The sequence below is a fragment of the Diabrotica virgifera genome, chromosome 6 (genome assembly GCF_917563875.1).
Source record: "Diabrotica virgifera virgifera chromosome 6, PGI_DIABVI_V3a".
Taxonomy (NCBI): Eukaryota; Metazoa; Arthropoda; class Insecta; order Coleoptera; family Chrysomelidae; genus Diabrotica; species Diabrotica virgifera.
The window spans coordinates 193,000,869-193,020,661 of NC_065448.1; the positions used below are offsets into that span (position 1 = coordinate 193,000,869).

Below are 19,793 nucleotides of genomic sequence, written 5' to 3' on the forward strand. Positions count from 1 at the left end.
TTCTACATTCTTTGCTTATAACTTTAAAACGATTCATTTTGGAGCAAGGTCGTAGGGAATTAAAATAAAGATAATTGAATTTTTTATGATATACGACTAGTTAAAAATGTCTTAAATTATTACCCTTTCTGCAAAATACCAATAAATACAAAATAAGGGGGCAAAATAAGCCTCTTTTTATTCAGTGTTTTTCAACAACTTTGGATGCACTTAGAACCTTCGTAATTCGCTTAGAAAATCCTTATAACATACTTAAATCTTCCACCAAATTTCATTAAAATCGACCTGATAGATTTTGCATAATAATTTTGCAATCTAAATTTTTTTAAAAAAGTTCAAATTTTTTATAAACTATCTGAACAGAAAGTAGACCATTTAGAAGTTTGCTAATTTTTTGACATATAAAGAGGCTCCCTACCGATCTAATACACTTTACAGAATAAAAATCGGATTATCTAAGCGGCCTCAGCACTGTTTTTAAAGTTATAATAGTTATTTTTCTACAACCACTATTCAAAGTGCACTTTTCTGCACGGTTTTATGTTAGCAAACTTGATATTTTCTCACAGTATAAGATATTTGACATTAGTGTGCAGAAAAGTGACGTTTCTGTGCCGCAAAGTGACGTTTCTGTGCCGCAAAGTTCTTTTCTGCACAGTTGACTACCTCATTCTGAGTAACGTTATATTCTGTTTACATCCGTGGACTACCGCATTCTAAGTAATGTTATATTCTGTTTACATCCGTGGTTAAACTTTAGACAAATATATAACCTATAAGACAATTATTATATTTAACTATAGCATAGAAACTAAATTATGGATGTTACAACTGTTTTATTTTACAATTTTATTCTTATTAAACATTTTATAATTATCAAATAACCAATAAGGATTTAGCAACCTGTGCAAGAGACGTCGAATGAAGTAGGTTTTGTGTAAATCCGTGACTGCATAAATATAATGTAAATAATGTGTAATAATTGTTTAAATTGAAACAAATTAAGGCAGTGCATTAATTTTTTAACTGATTTCTGTGCAATTTATTTAGGTATAAGGAATTTAAATTGATTAGTAGGTATTAATTAAATACAGTTTAAAATTTATCACATAGGTACCTATTATAATTAATCGTCGTTTGGAAATTGTGATTTTTATTTTTAGGAAAAACTGTGCTTTTAGAAAAAGTATAGTGTGAAACACGTGCAGAAAGGTAATTTCTCACTCGTTTGAATTGCGGCACTCGTTTGCGCTCGTACCGTAACTTTTCAAACTCGTGAGAAATTAGTACCTTTCTGCACTTGTTGCACAATATACTATTTCCTAACAAGTGCAGAAAGTCATTATTTTCCGCACGCGACTGCAGTTTGCCGAACGACGCGAAGCGGGAGTTCGGCAAGCAGTCGAGTTGAGGAAAAGAGACTTTCTGCAAGAGTTAGGAACAATATTTTTTCTACGAGTCTTTAAAAAATTACCAAATCTTAATTAAATAATTTATTTAATATGAAAATACATACACAAATTAATTCTTTGACAAGGTTGTCAAAACCAAACTTTCAATATAATTAGTTAGCATGACGATGATCGTGGTTTCCATGACGATGATTCAAAACTCTTATTGTGACTGTTATTGTCTACCGATTTGACTTTCGAATATTATGTCAAAATAATTTTATTTCATCGAATTGTCACGGTGATACACTAGCGATCAACAGGTAGCCAAAACGCGTTCCAAGATTGTGGCTGTAATTTTGAATATTCTTTCGAGATATTTGGCACACTTATTCGTAATTTAATAAAGAATGGCGGTACAGAGCCCAATTTGAAAAATATATTAATATGTGGAAATTACTTTGTAATTTAATATAATATTAAAAAAACGAGCCTGTACCGCCATTAAGAAGAACAAAAAAATACACTTTCTTCAAATAAACTTTTTTATCCGATGCCTAGATTTTGTGTCATTTTGGAACTACTAATGAAATAAAAAATTTTAGTAGTTCCAAAATGACACAAAATCTAGGCATCGGATAAAAAAGTTAATTTGAAGAAAGTGTATTTTTTTGTTCTTCTTAATGGCGGTACAGGCTCGTTTTTTTAATATTGTATTTAATTAAAGAGTAATTTCCACACATTAATATATTTTTCAAATTGGGCTCTGTACCGCCATTCTGTATTATATTACGAATGCGTGTGCCAAATATCTCGAAAAAAATATTCAAAATTACAGCCGCAATCTTGGAACGCGTTTTCGCTACCTGTTGATCGCTACTGTTTCCTCTTAAAACAGGAACACAATAAAATATATTTGAAATAAATTAGTAAATAATATCTAAATATTAGTTTATTGCATGTATTATAATTACTTTAAATAAATAAATAAATAAATAAATAAATAAATAATAGCTTTATTGTCCAACAGGTATCCATTTATAGGACAATTTTACACTAATTATAAACTAAATTTTAAATTTTAAAGAAAAGAAAAAAAGAAAAGATAATTACCAAGTGAATTAAGAATTCAAATGAGACTTAGCCATTCTGACAAGTTGACTTATACTACAGTTGAATATATCACAATAATTTACCAAACAATTATAATTTTCACACATAACAAATATGGGGGAGTTTAATATCAGGTTTGTTCTGGCTTGTGTAGTTCTGAACGTGGAAACATTTCTAACAGGATAAGAAGGTACATTAAAATTTATTTGTTTGAGAATATCGGGGCAGTCAATTAAATTATGCAGCAATTTAAATAAAAATATTAGTGAAGCACAATTTCGCCTCATTTCTAATGAAACCATATCTAAACTATTACACAGCTCACTATTTATGTAACCTCTCTCTGGATATATGCCGTTAATCTTAAATGATAAATATTTCAAAAATTTACGCTGCACCTTCTCAATCAACTGAACATGTGAATTATAAAATGGAGACCAAATTATAGACGCATATTCTAATTTACAACGTACATAAGAGAAATATAGTAATTTGACAGTTTTTATGTTAGTTATATTTCGGCTATTTCTGACTACAAATCCATATGATTTAAGTGCTTCAGAAACTTTTAAAGATATAAGTATGTTCAGTAAATGAAAGTTTACAGTCGAAAATTATGCCAAGATCTTTAATTTTATTCACATGTTCCAGTTCGCTACCGTCAATAGCATAAATATAGTTTATACTATTATGTTTCCTTGAGTAACTTACAACTTTGCATTTATTTGCATTAAGATTTAAATAGTTTTCTTTACACCATTCATGCACACCACTCAGTTCATTCTGGATAGTGTGACAATCATTGATATCGTTAATTTCTAAGTAAACTTTTAAATCATCTGCATAACACAAACAGGGTACAGAAATTTTCTCACATAAGTCATTAATAAATAACACAAACAAGAGTGGGCCTAGATTTGATCCTTGTGGGACTCCAGATGAAAGTATGTATTTGTGAGAGTTATAACCATTATAAGATACAAATTGAGTTCTACCAGACAAATAGGATTTTATGAAAGCGACAGCATCTTTAGAAAAACCAAAAAGGGACAATTTGGAAAGAAGAACTCCATGATGAATTTTGTCAAAGGCCTTTGAAAAATCAGTATATATAACGTCAACTTGGGATCTCCTATCCAACGCTTCAGATAATTATGTACTGTGTTATTCCCAATAAGTTTGTAACTGTGGATCGATTAGCAATGAATCCATGCTGATATTGTGAAATTTGATTACGAGTGAAAGAGTATATACTAGGTCTGGATCCCGCGTATGAAAAAAAAAGTTGATTAATAGCAAGCTGAAAATTTGTTAATAGCTTAAGGGTGTCTAGTCGGACAAACTTTAATATATGGGAACACTGTAACAGGGGAAGTTTTAATTGTGGGACAGGTTAAAAATTTGGAACGGTCAGACCACGAAAACGGCACATGTATTTTGTCCGACAGAACAGACTTAAACTCTCCGAACAGAGATTAAACTCTCATGCAAAAATCAGACTGCTATTTATCACCAAATGAGCGTGTTAATGAGTGGAACATGTAGAATATGTCAAATGACAGGAATTATGACAGGTGATAAATAGCAGTCTGATTTTTGCATGAGAGTTTAATCTCTGTTCGGAGAATGTAAGTCTGTTCTGTCGGACAAAATAAATGTGCCGTTTTCGTGGTCCGACTGTTCCAAATTTTTAACCTGTTCCACAATTAAAACTGCCCCTGTTCCAGTGTTCCCACATATCAAAGTTTATCCGACTAGACACCCTTAAGCTATTAACAAATTTTCAGCTTGCTATTAATCAACTTTTTTTTCATATGCGGGATCCAGACCTATACGATTATAAAGTATGATTTCAAAAATTTTGGATAAATTGCATATAATAGATATGGGCCTATAATTTTCTACACAACATTTTTCCCCATTTTTATAAACAGGACATACCTTTGATTCCTTCCAGATACTTGGATACTGTTTGTATAATAAACACAAATTGAAAATTTTTAATAATGGCTTAGTTAAAGCACCCATGCAATCTTTAATAAAAAAAGAGGGTATTTTATCAGGTCCAGAAGTCATCTTATTTTTTAATTTTTTGCTGGCTAGAATTATTTCAGTTTCTTGAACAGGATAAAAATTTAGATATTCAGTGTTGATCGCTAAGACATTATTACTGGTTAGTATATTACCTGCTTGATAAACATCATTAAAGTATTCAGCAATGATATCAACGATATTTTGTGGTTCAGAAGTAGAAATGCCTTGATATTTCATTTCACCAGGAATCCGTGAAGTGTTATTTTTAGCATTTACGTATGACCAAAACTTTCTAGGGTTTACAGAAAGGGATAATTGTATATTTTCGATGTATTTGTTGTATGCCAATTTAATTTTTAGTTTTGAAAGATGTCTTAAGCGCTGAAATTCAAGCAGATCAGAGTGGTTTTTATGTAATCTAAATTTGTTCCTGTGCTTAACCTTTAGTTTGATACAGCGAATAATATCGGCATCAAACCAAGGTGGATATGTGTGGCTGAAGTTTTTGTAGACAGGAACATACTTATTAAATAAAAGAAAAATTCTATTATAAAAACTGTCTACAACTTTATCAACTTGAGAAGATTCATCTAGAAAAGCCCAATCCGTCTCATACAATTCCCTATATAAATCACAAAAATTTGCCTTTTTAAAGTTGTAAGTTACCTGGTCAGAACCAAACCTGAACCTAGACTCCTTTACAAAAATATTCGTAATATTAATTATAAGAGCTGGGTGGTGGCAATCTTCATAGACTAACGGTGACATGTCACGCATTACTTCGCAGGCAAAATGTTACATTATTAGATCTAGCGATCTACCTAAGTGATTTACAATCCCATTAAATTGACCAATACCAAAAGAGTGCAAGAAACTTAAAATTATAGAAGTTTTATCATCGGAAGTGTCATTTTCTATAAATTTAGGGACGTTAAAATCACCTAACACTAAGACATCGTTATGTAAATAATCAAGTTGTTCCAAGCACTCAAAAAAATATTCAAATTCTTGTAAACTCAGTTTGTCTGGTAAATTAATCACGAGTACATAAAATTTCTTAAATTTAATTTGAGATTTAACAATAAGCAAATCAATTAACGGAAATTGTAAATCAAATGCAGAGGTGTCTATAACTTCCGAAATAATAAAATCTTGTAACGCAAGCAATACACCACCACCCCGCTTCTTATTTACCTCCTGAAATTTGCGATCTTTTCAAAAAACAATATAATTACTAGGAAATAATTCAGAGTTTAATACATCAATGTGTAGCCAAGTTTCACTTAAAGCGATTAGATCATATTCACAGTCACTTATATTACGATTAAACAGATGAATTTTGCTATTTAAACCGCGAACATTTTGGTAGTAGCAGGTGAGTTCTCGGTGACCTAGATCAGATGTCCTAGAGCTGTTGGAGATATTCAGTTTAAGGCCATATTAACATATCTAAATTAACACGCGTGCGTAAAAGTAAAAACCGCGTGCGGAAAAGTAACACGCGTGCGGAAAAGTGAAACTTTCTAAACTAAAATGCGTGCGCGAAAGTAGACATTTTTGCACGCTCGTAGAAAAACAATTTTTTGGCTTATAAACAAATACAGTGAGGACGTTTGAGTTGGAATAAATTCATTTTCTCGAGAATGGGCGTCTCTGGAGATAAATCCCGAAATAAGTCGATTTTTATTTTTAAATTCTAATTTTTTGGTATACATATCATACTAGTGACGTCATCCATCTGGGCGTGATGACGCAATCGATGATTTTTTTAAATGAGAATAGGGGCCGTATGATAGCAGGCCGTATGATTCCGTCGTTATAACAGGTTGCCTTGCAACCAGATGCAGAACAGTACCATAAATGTTTTCCACTTTTTAGCACTTTCTTTAATTGAAATTTAAAATTATTTACCACCAATAACTTACACCCACGTGCACTCATTACGAAATCTGTTATCTGTTACAAGAATTTCAGTAATTTTCACAAAATTTATTTGGATTTTCTCTAGTAACTCTTCCAAGAGACAATACATAAATGATGAATACCTTTTACACCACCTTCAAAGAGAGTAATTTTTACAAGTACATACCTGGAATACCGGTATTAAATTATCAACATTACTTAAAAATGAAAGTTACTAATGCCCGGTTGCACCAACAGATCTTAAGCTTAAGTCGAGAATATCATAAGAATTATTTTAATATAATTATAATATATTACAATAAGAATACCATAATATAATAATAGGTATAATTAATAATAAGGTGCGAATCTAAAATTATGATGCAACGTATGTGATACACAAGGAGGCCCTATATATAAGTAGAGCTTAGCTAAACTGGAGCTTAAGATCTGTTGGTGCAACTAGGCATAATTCCCCGGTAGTTAGTGGGTTATCGAAGAATTACCTGCGCGCCAGAGTTACGAGTTGGCCTGTAATTAGGATGGGGGATTAAAATAGTTACGAATTCACCGAGACCCCTTAGACCAATTATTTATTAGAATAGTTAAATCTTTCAACATGTTTTCCCATTACAGAACAACAACACAGATATACCTAAGACACAATGCCAAAGTAGACATAACTAATTAATAATTAATTTAAATATTTAAATGTGGAAACTTCAGGTGGGGCAGAACTCTGAGAACAAATAGTGAGAGCTGCAAGAATGACACAATAAATATCAAAATAATACAATATTCTGAAAGAGACATTAGCATTGAAGCTAAGAAACTACTAAAGAAGCCTATCATGATATACAAGGTGTTAGTAAATAAATGCGATAAACTTCATGAAAAAAATTATACACAATTTGCTATATGAATGTACCTATATCCGCAAATGCTTTGTATCTCGAGATACGGTGTGTTGAAATTTTTTTTACAAACTGATGATTTATGTATTGCTCTGAAACCGGTTGAGAAACCCTTTGAAGAGGGTCATTGCTCATATTTTGACATACAATTAAGAATTTTATAGGTATAATTGGCTCGCATGCGGGTAATGGTCTAAATTTAAAAAAAATGGTACCCCGCTAAGGTATATTAAATTTAAAAATATTTTATAAATTTCTTGCTTAATTTGTGACAAAACATTTTTTTTTGCTTATTTTTCATATGAGGAACCGTTTTTACGCAAAAAATATAAAACATTTTAAGGCGTATTTTCCAAGAATTTTCCATATTGTAACTGGAGAAACATTAGCACAAAATACGAACATTTAACCTAAAACACTTAAATAAAATGTTCCTTCTTACCGGGATACAGGGTGTTTTATTTCAAATATTCAAAAATGATTTTAGCCCGTTACTTTAACAACTTTCAATATTTTTTGTTCAAACTTGACCAATAGTTTACACATGTTAAGATACTTTAACTAGTGTTAAAAGATAGTTTTCTGCTGTTACCAGAGGCGTGCTGTAGGGATATATACTTCATTTTTGCTGCTTTTGCCCTCTCACAATCTACGCCACTGTCGTAATAATAATTTATGAATATTTAGTGATTCTTCATTACTTTTCATGTAAATATCATCCTTTATCTCAATGCGATAGAGTAAGTAGTTTTTTAAGTTATTTGAGTTTAAAAGTAATGGATTCAATAAGATTATGTATTTTGAATACAATAATAATCTATTGAATGTTGTTTAGGACCCGCGCAGACTGCAGACTTTTTATCGGCCGATAGTTTAGTCGGCTTCTTAATCAGTACAGAGAGGTATAATACAGATGCGCACATTACACCGATTCAGTCTCGGCCGACAATTTATTGCATTCAAACTAAAAAGTTGCCCAACTGTCGGCCGACTGTTTAATCAGTATTGGCTAACTACGCCGTGCGCACACAGGACGATTGTTTTGTCGGCCCACAGTTCAGTTTGGAGAATTCTCTATACAATTTTCGGATTCGGAATGTAGGCCGATGCCACATTATGCGTTTTGACCGGATGCGGTGAAAACGCATCCGTTTCCAACGCAACCGGACCGACCTGTCACACTATGCGTTTAGTCTGGTGCAGTTTGTAAGCGCGTACCGATGACTCAAAACGCATCCGTTTCCAACGCAACCGGACCGATCTGTCACACTATGCGTTTTCACCGGATGCGGCGGAAACGCATCCGGTCAAAACGCATAAGGCCGATGCCACATTATGCGTTTTGACCGGATGCGGTGAAAACGCATCCGTTTCCAACGCAACCGGACCGACCTGTCACACTATGCGTTTAGTCTGGTGCAGTTTGTAAGCGCATACCGATGACTCAAAACGCATCCGTTTCCAACGCAACCGGACCGATCTGTCACACTATGCGTTTTCACCGGATGTGGCGGAAACGCATCCGGTCAAAACGCATAATCTGACATCGGCCTAATGTGGCATCGGCCAATGGCCAATTGGCAATGACGGTTTGAATATTTGAATACAGTCATGTTTGAAGACAAAGAAGGAAGGTAGCCTTTTGTTATCCTTTCAGAGAAGCAGAGAACTACAGTAATGTAAACAAAAATGCAAATATCCATTCCATTGTTGTAAGTCACGTATGTTAACAATATAAATAGAAATTACAAAGAGAATGGCAGGCAATGGATACGAGAATAGCCTTTCTTTAGAAAATGTATTAGCGTCTTTTGCTTTGGCAATACAGTAGAACCCCGCAAATCCGAACTTTCGGCAAATCCGAACCAACGGAAAGTGAAAAAAAAATTTAAAAATTCAAAATAAAAATTTAAAAATATGTTTATTCTGTGAGAAAATAATTACGTAAGATCTAGCTACAGTATTAAACACTGCAACACTAATGGGTGAATAAAAGCGTCGAGTTAGACTAAACACAATCAATAAAGGAATGTGCATAATACACATTTCCCATGGTATACTATATACGAAAACATTGAAAAAGATAAGAAACATGAGAAACATAGTGTAGTCAATATCCAGATTACAAATTAAATGAATCATTTACATGGCCGAATTCCCATGTCCCGTGAAGAAACAAAACTACTGGCGTTAGCGATTTAATATTTCAGTGATCTAAATATTTTTCAGCTTTAGAATATTGGAGGATAAACGTGCGGATAAAGTTTCATAAAGGGATCGGTGGTAGTCCAAATCTTTTAAAAATCATCTTCGTTAGCTTCTTAGGCTAACTTTCGGATAATCCGAACAGGCTGTCCCCCCAATTAGTTCGGATTTGCGGGGTTCTACTGTATCTATAATTTGGTATTTCCACGATTCCACGCCAAAATTCCCATTTTTAAATTTTCTTAGAGAAAAAAATAGAAAGATGGTTTAGGGCAGTGTTGCCAGGGCTACCGAAATTTCGGTAGGTCTACTGAAGTTGGCTCCTTCTTCTTCTTCGAGTGCCGTCTCCTAATCGGAGGTTGGATATCATCATCACTATCTTTACTCTATCTACCGCTGCTCTGAAGAGTTCTATAGAACTCATTTAAACCAGTTCCTTAAATTCTTCAATCATGACACTCTCCTTCTTCCTGTACCCCTTCCGCCTCTTATCTTTCCCTGTATTATCAGTCTTAGTATTTCATATCGCGGTCCCCTCATTACGTGTTCCAGATATTGTAACTGTCTTATTTTTATTGTGTTTATTATCTCGCATTCTTTGCCCATTTCTCGCAATACTTCCGTGTTCGTTTCCTTCTGAGACCATGCTTTCTAAGCATCATTCTGTAACACCACCTTTCAAATGACTGTAGCTTATTTACATCTTCTTGCTTCAATGTCCAGCATTTAAGTCCATATTGCAGTATCGAGAACACGTAGCATCTCAAAGCTCTTAGGGAGTGTTCAAGTATTACGTAAAGCAATTTTTGAGGATTTTTGACCCCCCTCCCCCCCATGTAACGCACCGTAACGTTTTTCTGTACCCCCTCCCCCTACCTAAACCTTACGTAACACCCAAGTGGCCATTTGAACCTAAATGGAAAACGAGGTTGCGAAAAGTATTGGAAACTCGGTAAAAGAACTTTGTTATTATTTTAATGGCATTTGAGGTAATAATAAAAATTTACAATCATCATTCAGCCTTAAATGTCCACTGCTGAACATAGGCCTCCTCCCCTCGTTTCCAACCACGTCTATCCTGCGCCGCTCTCATCCAGTTTTTATTTAGCTTTCTTAAGTCGTCAGTCCATCTTGTAGGCGGTCGACCGACGTTTCTCTTGTCTTCGCTTGACCTCCATTCCAATAACCTTTTTGTCCATCTCCCATCTGTCATTCTGGCAATGTGTCCTGCCCATCTCCGCTTCAACCTGGCTAGCCTTTCGATGACGTCAGTCACCTTTGTTCTTCTCCTGATTTCTTCGTTTTTGATTTTGTCTTGCAGAGTTATTCCTAACATTAAGCGCTCCATTCTTCTCTGCGCTACTCTTAGTTTGGTAGCTGAGGCTTTAGTTAAGGTAAGTGATCAAATACCTTTCTCTTTAGGCATGTGGGCAACTCACTTTTAAAAGTTTCTCTCAGTTTTCCAAATGCTGCCCACCCAAGAACGATTCTTCTATTCAGTTCATGTGTCTGGTTATCCCTGCCACTCGTAATTTCATGTCCCATTACATGAAATATGTTCAAAACTTACAATAATAATCTTTTATTATTAATTTTACATTTACATTTACATTTTCCCTACTTGGCCCCATCCTTACATACATTTTTGGTTTCATTCTTTATTGTTCTTCTCATGCATTCTTCTATTTTATCTTTTTTAATAAAAGCTTAAAATAAAATAACATATTTATAATTTCAACATTTTATTTTGCTTATTAAAAATTTTTATATAACGAATAATATACGATGTTACCAGTAGTTTCGGAAAAATAGTGAAAAATATGTGTAAAACTTTTTGTTCTTCAACGCTCTGTATCGTGAAAACGCATGCCGTTACCAAAATTATTCAGTAAGCAAACCCTGATTATTTTTTAATTTTTCACCTATCCTAGAGATCGTGTTACCTTTTTCTGAAACACCTTGTATATAAAATATATATAAGAAGGCACTTATGGAATAAAATTATTTCTGTCCTTGTTTTAAATAATCTTAAAAAACGCTGGGACCCGTAGATTTTCATATATAAAAATGTGTGCTTTTTAAACATAAATTTAAATGTAGGTACAGGGTGATTCATGCAAGCCTAGCGTAGTCCATTATCTTTAATTTTAATTAAACACCCTGTATATTTTTGTTTTTAGAAGCTGCTTAACAACCTCGTCTCAAAAATATATATTATGTAGGGTCTATTATAAATAATGCAAGGTGAAATTTTAAAATTATGTATAATTTTTGTCAAGATGTTAATCACATAAAACTTTCAAATTAATAATTCAGGAATCACACTTTATAAGGGTATTATTTTTTAAAATATCTATCACTTTTCTAAACTAAGTATCAATATAGTGGGTTTTGTATTTAATGCTTTTTATTTAAAGACATTTTTAAATAATTTGAGAATTTGCGTACATAAGTATTTAAATCATTAATGAATACCTACCTACTGCTGAAAACGATACTGCATGTTATGGACTTAAATTACCCATTTCATTTTTACCAAAATATAAAGTACCTACCTATCTATTTATCAGATAAACCCATAAATAACTCCGAGGGAACAGTTCAGGATATTGGAAACATAATATGACACATGTTCTTTTGAAAACAAAACAATTCTCAACGAAAGAATCCCTTGTTAACTTAGGCACTTGACATCATTTTTACCCTGAAAATCCTTGGTCGCTAAACTTTACCATCAAATATAATTTAGGTGAAGTGAAACGAAAGAAGATTATGCGCTGTTGGATGTTGGGCTGTATAATATAAATGAGAAATGGTTTACATTTGAGCAATGATTTTTTTTAGAGTTTTCGGTTGATTTTATACAGTTTTCAGTAGATAAGTAGATTGGAGTGCAAATCAGTAGGTTTTATACAGTTTTCAGTAGATCGGAGTTCACATCAGTAGGTCTACTGAAAAATCAGTAGACAAATCATAATACAATTCAGGGTTCTATATAAAACATAAAAGAAATTATGTAGTTTTTTTTATTTAAGTTAAAAAAGAATGTTACGTAACGCGCTGTTCAAACCCCCCTCCCCCCGATGTAACGCGCCGCAACGTTTTACAAAACTCCCCCTCCCCCAAACTGCGTTACGTAATACTTGAACGCTCCCTTTCTCTCAGTTATAATCTAAGGTCTTTGTTGCAGAGAATTGTCTTCATTTTTACAAACACATTCCTTGGTATTCTTATCCTGGTCCTTATTTCTGTCGTTCAGGTTCCTAGGTATTTGTATTTGTCCAACCCTTTCCATCGGCAAATTTATCAAATATATGTTTATTTGTTTGTTTTATTATTAGATATTATCTTGCAAATTAAATGCACCAAATACTCTCGGAATCTTTTCTTAATTTTCCTCCTCCAGTTGTATGAGAGCAATAATCACATTTCTGGACAATTTTTTCATTATGCAACCACTCACTTCAACAGTAAAATACGAACTAGTAATCGTTCGAGAATAGTTGGCCGATAGTTGTTGCTAGTCTGCGCCTCTTCACCAACCCGGCTGTTTAGTTGGCTCGGTGTGCGCACTAAGGCTACGGCTCCACGGGCGAGAAATTGACGCTAGCAGTAGCAGTAAAATGATCTTAAGGTTCCGCGGAACGGAATGGGAATAGCCGAACTGAACCGACTACAGGACTTGTGCGTAGTCGGTTCAGTTCGGCTATTCCCATTCCGTTCCGCGGAACCTTAAGTTCATTTTGCTGCTGCTGTTAGCGTCAATTTCTCGCCCGTGGAGCCGTAGCCTCCCAACAGCCCAACCCGACTAAAATATCGGCCAACTAAAAAGTCTGCAGTTTGCGCGGGCTCTTAAAATACGTAATCTTATTGAATCCAAACGCAAATAACTTGAAAACTACTTACCATGTCGCATCGAGACAAAGGATGATATTTACGTAAAAACTAACGAAAAATAAAAAAACATGCTAAAATGATTATTACGATAGTGGCGTATATTGTGAGGGGGGAAAAGCTGGAAAATTAGGTACATATCTCTACAGCACGCCTCTGGTAACAGCACTATCTTTTAACACTAGTTAAAGTATTCTAATATGTGTAAACTGTTTGTCAAGTTTGAACAAAAACATTGCAAGTTGTTAAAGTAATGGGCTAAAATCATTTTAGAATATTTAAAATAAAACACTTAGTATCTCGGTAAGGAGGAATATTTTATGTAAGTGTTTTAGCTTAAATCTTCGTATTTTGTGCTAATGTTTCTCCATTTACTATATGGACAATTCTTAATAAAACACCCTGTATATGCATAAAAATTTGATAACATTTTAATCAAATTTATTTTTTCTAGGTATGGGTGGTCTTGAAATGACCTTGCCATTCGGAGCAGCTTTGGTAAAGGAAATAAGTACGATTGGTTCATTTAGATACAACAACGACTACCCGGAAGCAATAGAGATGGTAAGATCTGGAAGAGCTCATGTCAGAGATCTTGTTACGCATCATTTTACCTTAGAACAGACAATAGAAGCCTTTGAAACTCACAGAGATAAAGTCGGAAATCCCATAAAGATAATGATCCATTGTAATCCCAATTGGAAACCTGGCCAATAGTAAAATTAAACCTAAAATAATGTACAATAAATTTTTTATAGTGCCAACATTTTGAAAATAATATACTAAGGTAATAATTTGATATAAATAGTTTGATTTCTACCTTTTATTTTTAATTTATATTTTAAGAGGAAACAGTAGCAATCAACAGGTAGCAAAAACGCGTTCCAAGATTGCGGCTGTAATTTTGAATATTTTTTCGAGATATTTGGCACACGTATTCGTAATATAATAAAGAATTGCGGTACACAGCCCAGTTTGAAAAATACATTTTTTTTTTTGAGTGAATTTGATGGCCTTGGCCGAGCCAATTAGCCAGACATTTTGTTATTTTAAAAACAAACAAATTTGATTTTTCAATCACAGGAATTTTTTCTGTATTTCTAACTCTAAATACATAACAAACTAACATTATTATCTACAATTATTATCTAAATAATACTCTATTTTGGTTGTTCATTTTTTTTTTTGTAAATTTTTATTTTTTTTTTGTATTTTTTTGCATTTTTTTATATTGTTAATTTGTTTTTTTATTAATTTTTTTATTGTTATTTTTTATAAATTGTTTTTTTTTTGTACTACGCTAAAACGTAAACCCGATTCATCCTCGCGGAGGTTTACATCTTCTTAGTTTTTTTTTGCTTTTTTTTCTTTTTTTATTTTTTCTGTTTTTTTTTCTTTTTTTTTCTTTTCTTTTTATATGTGGAAAAATACATTAATATGTGTAAATTACTCTATAATTAAATACAATATTAAAAAAACGAGCCTGTACCGCCACAGAAGAACACAAAAATACACTTTCTTCAAATAAACTTTTTAACCCGGATTTTGTGTCATTTTGAAACAACTAAAATTTTTCATTTCATTAGTAGCCTAATCCCAAATTTTTGTACAAATCGATGATTGACGAAAAAATTGCGAGGTTTTGCCATTTTATGAGTTTCATTTCCTCGACTATAAAACAGGATCAGATATAGTCCGTCCGCTATAACTTTTCCCAAGCGGTACGATTCATTTTCAATTAAATTAAGTCAAAACATAAATTGAAACGAACGTCGATGTGTATATACATTTTGTATACTGTATACTGTATACTATATACTACACACATCGGCGTACGTTTCACTTTCTGTTTTGACTTAATTTGATTGAAAATGAATCGTACTGCATGGGAAAAGTTATAGCGGACGGACTATAGGTATCTCAGAATACATATTCACATTATAATATTCTATTAATGTTTTTAACTATAAAAACTGTACTGGATATGTTCAACGAATACAGGTCTGAACAAGTCAAAATGTTACATAATAATATAAATATATATTATTTACATTAGAATATTTGATTACATAATAATATTTCATCTAGGTACAAGTTCCAAATCTTTATGTACCTATTCGGGACAGACGAATGTTCGTCGATATTGCCGATAATCACGACAATCTTTATATTATCTGCAGCGGCGCGGAAAAGCTGCACAGAAGTTGTTTTGAAGCAATTCTGAGCTACAGTAGGTGCCAAAACAAACAACACTGAAAAACTAAAGCTTTATTAAACATGACAAATTAAATAACAACATTTCAAATAATGCAAATTTTAAGTTTTGCTTCTGTGCAAAATGTGTTCAAAAAGCTCGCCATTGCGTTCCAAGCAGTACTCATAACGCTTAGCAAGATTGCTTAGCATGTTATTCAAAATTGGCTGCTGCATTTTTCTTAAAAAGGTCAAAATTTTTGCACGGAGTTCATCAATAGTTGCCGGTGGGTTTTCTGTAAAAACGGCTTGTGCAGCATACCCCATACGTAAGCATCAAGAGTTGTTAGATCAGGTGAATGAGAAGGGTAAGGAAAATTCGTGTTACGAGAAATTACGCTGTCTTCAAAATTTTCTCGAATCAGATCTAAGGATGCTCTCGTGGTATGACAAGTAGCTCCATCCTGTTGGAACCATTGGGTATTCAACTGTATGTTACCTGACACTGCGCACCAAATCGTTACACGGTCACCATGAAGAGGTTTCTTTACGATGATGTCTGGTCGTTCAAACGCAAGAAAACGATTTGTCTGCTGATTGATAAATCCATTCAGATGGATGTGACATTCGTCTGTAAACCACACATTAGAAAAAAATAGGGGTTGTTCATTAACCATTGCCAAGACTGAAGCACAATAAACAACTCTTGATTCTTGTCTTGTCTTGTCAAGTGTTGGCCAACCTGTATTTTATAGGGAAAACCACCAATCTTCTTAAGAGGAAACAGTAGCGATCAACAGGTAGCGAAAACGCGTTCCAAGATTGCGGCTGTAATTTTGAATATTTTTTCGAGATATTTGGCACACGCATTCGTAATATAATAAAGAATGGCGGTACAGAGCCCAATTTAAAAAATATATTAATATGTGGAAATTACTCTGTAATTAAATACAATATTAAAAAAACGAGCCTGTACCGCCATTAAGAAAAACAAAAAAACACACTTTCTTCAAATAAATTTTTTATCCGTTGCCTAGATTTTATGTCATTTTGGAAGTACTAAAATTTTTTATTTCATTAGTAGTTCCAAAATGACACAAAATCTAGGCATCGGATTAAAAAATTTATTTGAAGAAAGTGTATTTTTTTGTTCTTCTTAATGGCGGTACAGGCTCGTTTTTTTAATATTGTATTTAATTACAGAGTAATTTCTACATATTAATATATTTTTCAAATTGGGCTCTGTACCGCCATTCTTTATTATATTACGAATATGTGTGCCAAATATCTCGAAAAAATATTCAAAATTACAGCCGCAATCTTGGAACGCGTTTTGGCTACCTGTTGATCGCTACTGTATCACCTTAAACATTCTTCGGGTAAACGTTTCACTCAAATTCATTTTTAGAGATGTTCTGCGGAGACTTTTTTTTGGTGATTGTTGAACACATGTTGAAATAGCCTTCCTTGATTTGCATTTGTTCTCACGGTAACTGGACGACCAGTACAGCTTTTGCGTTGAGTTAGAACGTCTAAATTTTGCAACAACTCTTAACAAATCCTTATTAGTCGGTGCCTGAAACTCTTCCCGAAATTGATTGGCAACCATTAACAAACTAGGTCCATTTGATCGTCCATTCCCGTATGAGCGGAAATAATACTCAACAATAAATATTTTTTCTTGCGTTGTAAGCACCATTTCGAATCTTTTTAACAGTTTGTTAGAATAAACAATGTTTAAAAATACCATGACAACTATTGTCACTTGTTTCATATGACGCGATTATATTTCACAGGCTTCCTGATTTCAGTGTCCTTTGTTTTGGCGCATACCGTACTTTAAGGAGGATGTCTTTCTTCATCTTGGACCTGACTTTCTAAATATGAAGACCTAAAATGCTAATAGATCTAAGTGCCACTTTTTACAAATATCCTTGTCTTGACCCACGATTAATTTACCGTGAGATATAGTTGCTATAAAATATTACTTTAGCAAATTAAAATAATATACAACGACAATTTTCGGTAGAACTGTTTATTGCTTACTATGCGTGTTTACAGATCTAATTTTCGCTGGCTACTGAATTATACTAAAAATACAAAAGACTCCATACCCGAAATTCCTGATGGTGGGGAATACAAAAATGTCTATGTGTACTACACACTTTCACCTTGGGAAAAACTTAATTACAAAATCGTTCATCACTGTCCTTCTCAGAAGCTGACAATAACCGCTTGAGTCGGCTCATTGTTAATTTCCAAATACCTACTTTCTTAAGAGAAGGATTATTATAGACTATAGACAAATGTTCCGGGAAAATATGTCTAATTATTTTTTATATCAATACAAACATTGAAACATAATATCAATAACAAATAACAACTACAATTTACTAAAATTAAATAATAGTTCAGAGAAATAAGGAAAAAATATCCTGTTGGTGACACAGCCCCCTCCAAGCCGAAACCAAATTTTTTGAGTAGTATGGACATCTATACTAATAACCTATATGTTTCCTGCAGCCGACTTTGATGATATACATAGTTATAAACAAATGAAGATCAAAAAACGGTAAATTTTCTATTTTTCGGTCTATAACCACAAAGTTAAATTTTAAACAAATTTGAGAGTGAGAACCGTCTAAAAAACTTCAATATGGCGTTCGCTGAATATGTCTATCCTTATTGGTTGCTTAGGAAATTTCAAAATAAATCATAAATTTTGAGTTTTTATAAATATTCATAACTTATGCAAAAATTAACTTAGAACGCTCTTATTACACGGAATGCTGAGACTTCTGGTGCTTAAATCATACCCTAAATTTCAAAGCAATAATTGGTCTAATAGTTTAAAAGGTATTTAATTTGTTTATCCCAAATTAATTTTTTTTACAACGGTATAAGTCAGAAAATGATGAAGTTACACTAATACTTTGGATAGTTTATGAAAGAAAAAGATTTATACTATTAATTTAATTAAAAAAGAATGTGTGTGTGTGTACTTTGTACGCAAGTAAGAAGTTATACTTCTACTACATATTATGTGATTTTTAAGACAATACCAAAAATTTAAAAAAATAAAAGAATAAAACGCACACAAACACATTGAAAAATGTCACAAAGAAAAAATGATTTCTGAACGATAATAATTGTTGGCAAAAATTTTAAATACGCATTTTCTGAAAAAAAAATTATATAACAAATATACTTACAATCATAAAACTCATAAAAAAATAAAAAAAATAAAAACTTGCATCGGGAATCGAACCCGTGATTTTCGGGGCGCTTTGATTTGTAATCGAAGCCTAGACTCACTCGTCCAATTCCACATTATTTGTCATGTGGAAAAATAGGGTAACTGAACGTTTTACTGTTTGACAGTTGTTTTGAATATAATTAAATTATGTAGTTTAAATTTTGTGGAAGAAAATATTAAAATATAACAAAACAGTAAGAAAACAATATATTAGATGAAGATTGGTAGAACTTTTGTTGGTAATCAAATTAAGTATGTAAATCAAAGCATTACATACCTACTAGATAAATAAATCTACGCCAAAAAATCATAATTTAAAAATAAAAATCGGACCTAATTTGGGATTTCTCTCTAAAATCCCCATTCTTGAGAAAATAAATGTACAGTAGAGCGTCGATTATCCGAACGTCGATCAACCGAACGACCGCTTATTCGAACTATCGACTCCCGCGTCCCGCACTCGAATACCGAGCAAGCGTTAGTAATTGACGCTTAAAATATCTTCAATTTTCTTCAATATTGTATCCAAAAATAATTATGTTGTTGCAAAGACTGCACTTTTTTGTTTAGTTGCTAGTTGTCATTATCAAGATATAAATAAATATGTAGGTATATAAATATGGCTTTTATTTACTTGTGGATAAATATGTATGACTATAAATATGTATCAATATATTGTAGTTTGATTATCCGAACAAATCGGTTTTCCGAACACCTATGTCCCCCAATTAGTTCGGATAATCGACGCTCTACTGTATTTCAACCTAATCCAAATGTATAATTACAATATGATTATAATAAAAACTACTTACCAAATTAGAATGAGTTTTCCTTGTTAAAAATAGTCCAAAAGTCCAAAAATATAGGTATATGAAAACTATTTAAAAAGGC

The 19,793-nt window shown here is 32.8% G+C and overlaps 1 protein-coding gene across 1 annotated transcript in view; it reads left to right on the top strand.

Moving 5' to 3' along the window:
- LOC126886606 (sorbitol dehydrogenase-like) overlaps positions 1-14,258 on the top strand; it is an 80,294-nt gene extending 66,036 nt beyond the window's left edge. Inside the window, exon 3 of the mRNA XM_050653558.1 lies at positions 13,908-14,258. Coding sequence (XP_050509515.1) covers positions 13,908-14,170 — 263 coding nt within the window. The 3' untranslated portion in view covers positions 14,171-14,258. The remainder of the gene's footprint in view (positions 1-13,907) is intronic.
- Positions 14,259-19,793: the final 5,535 nt, after the last annotated feature.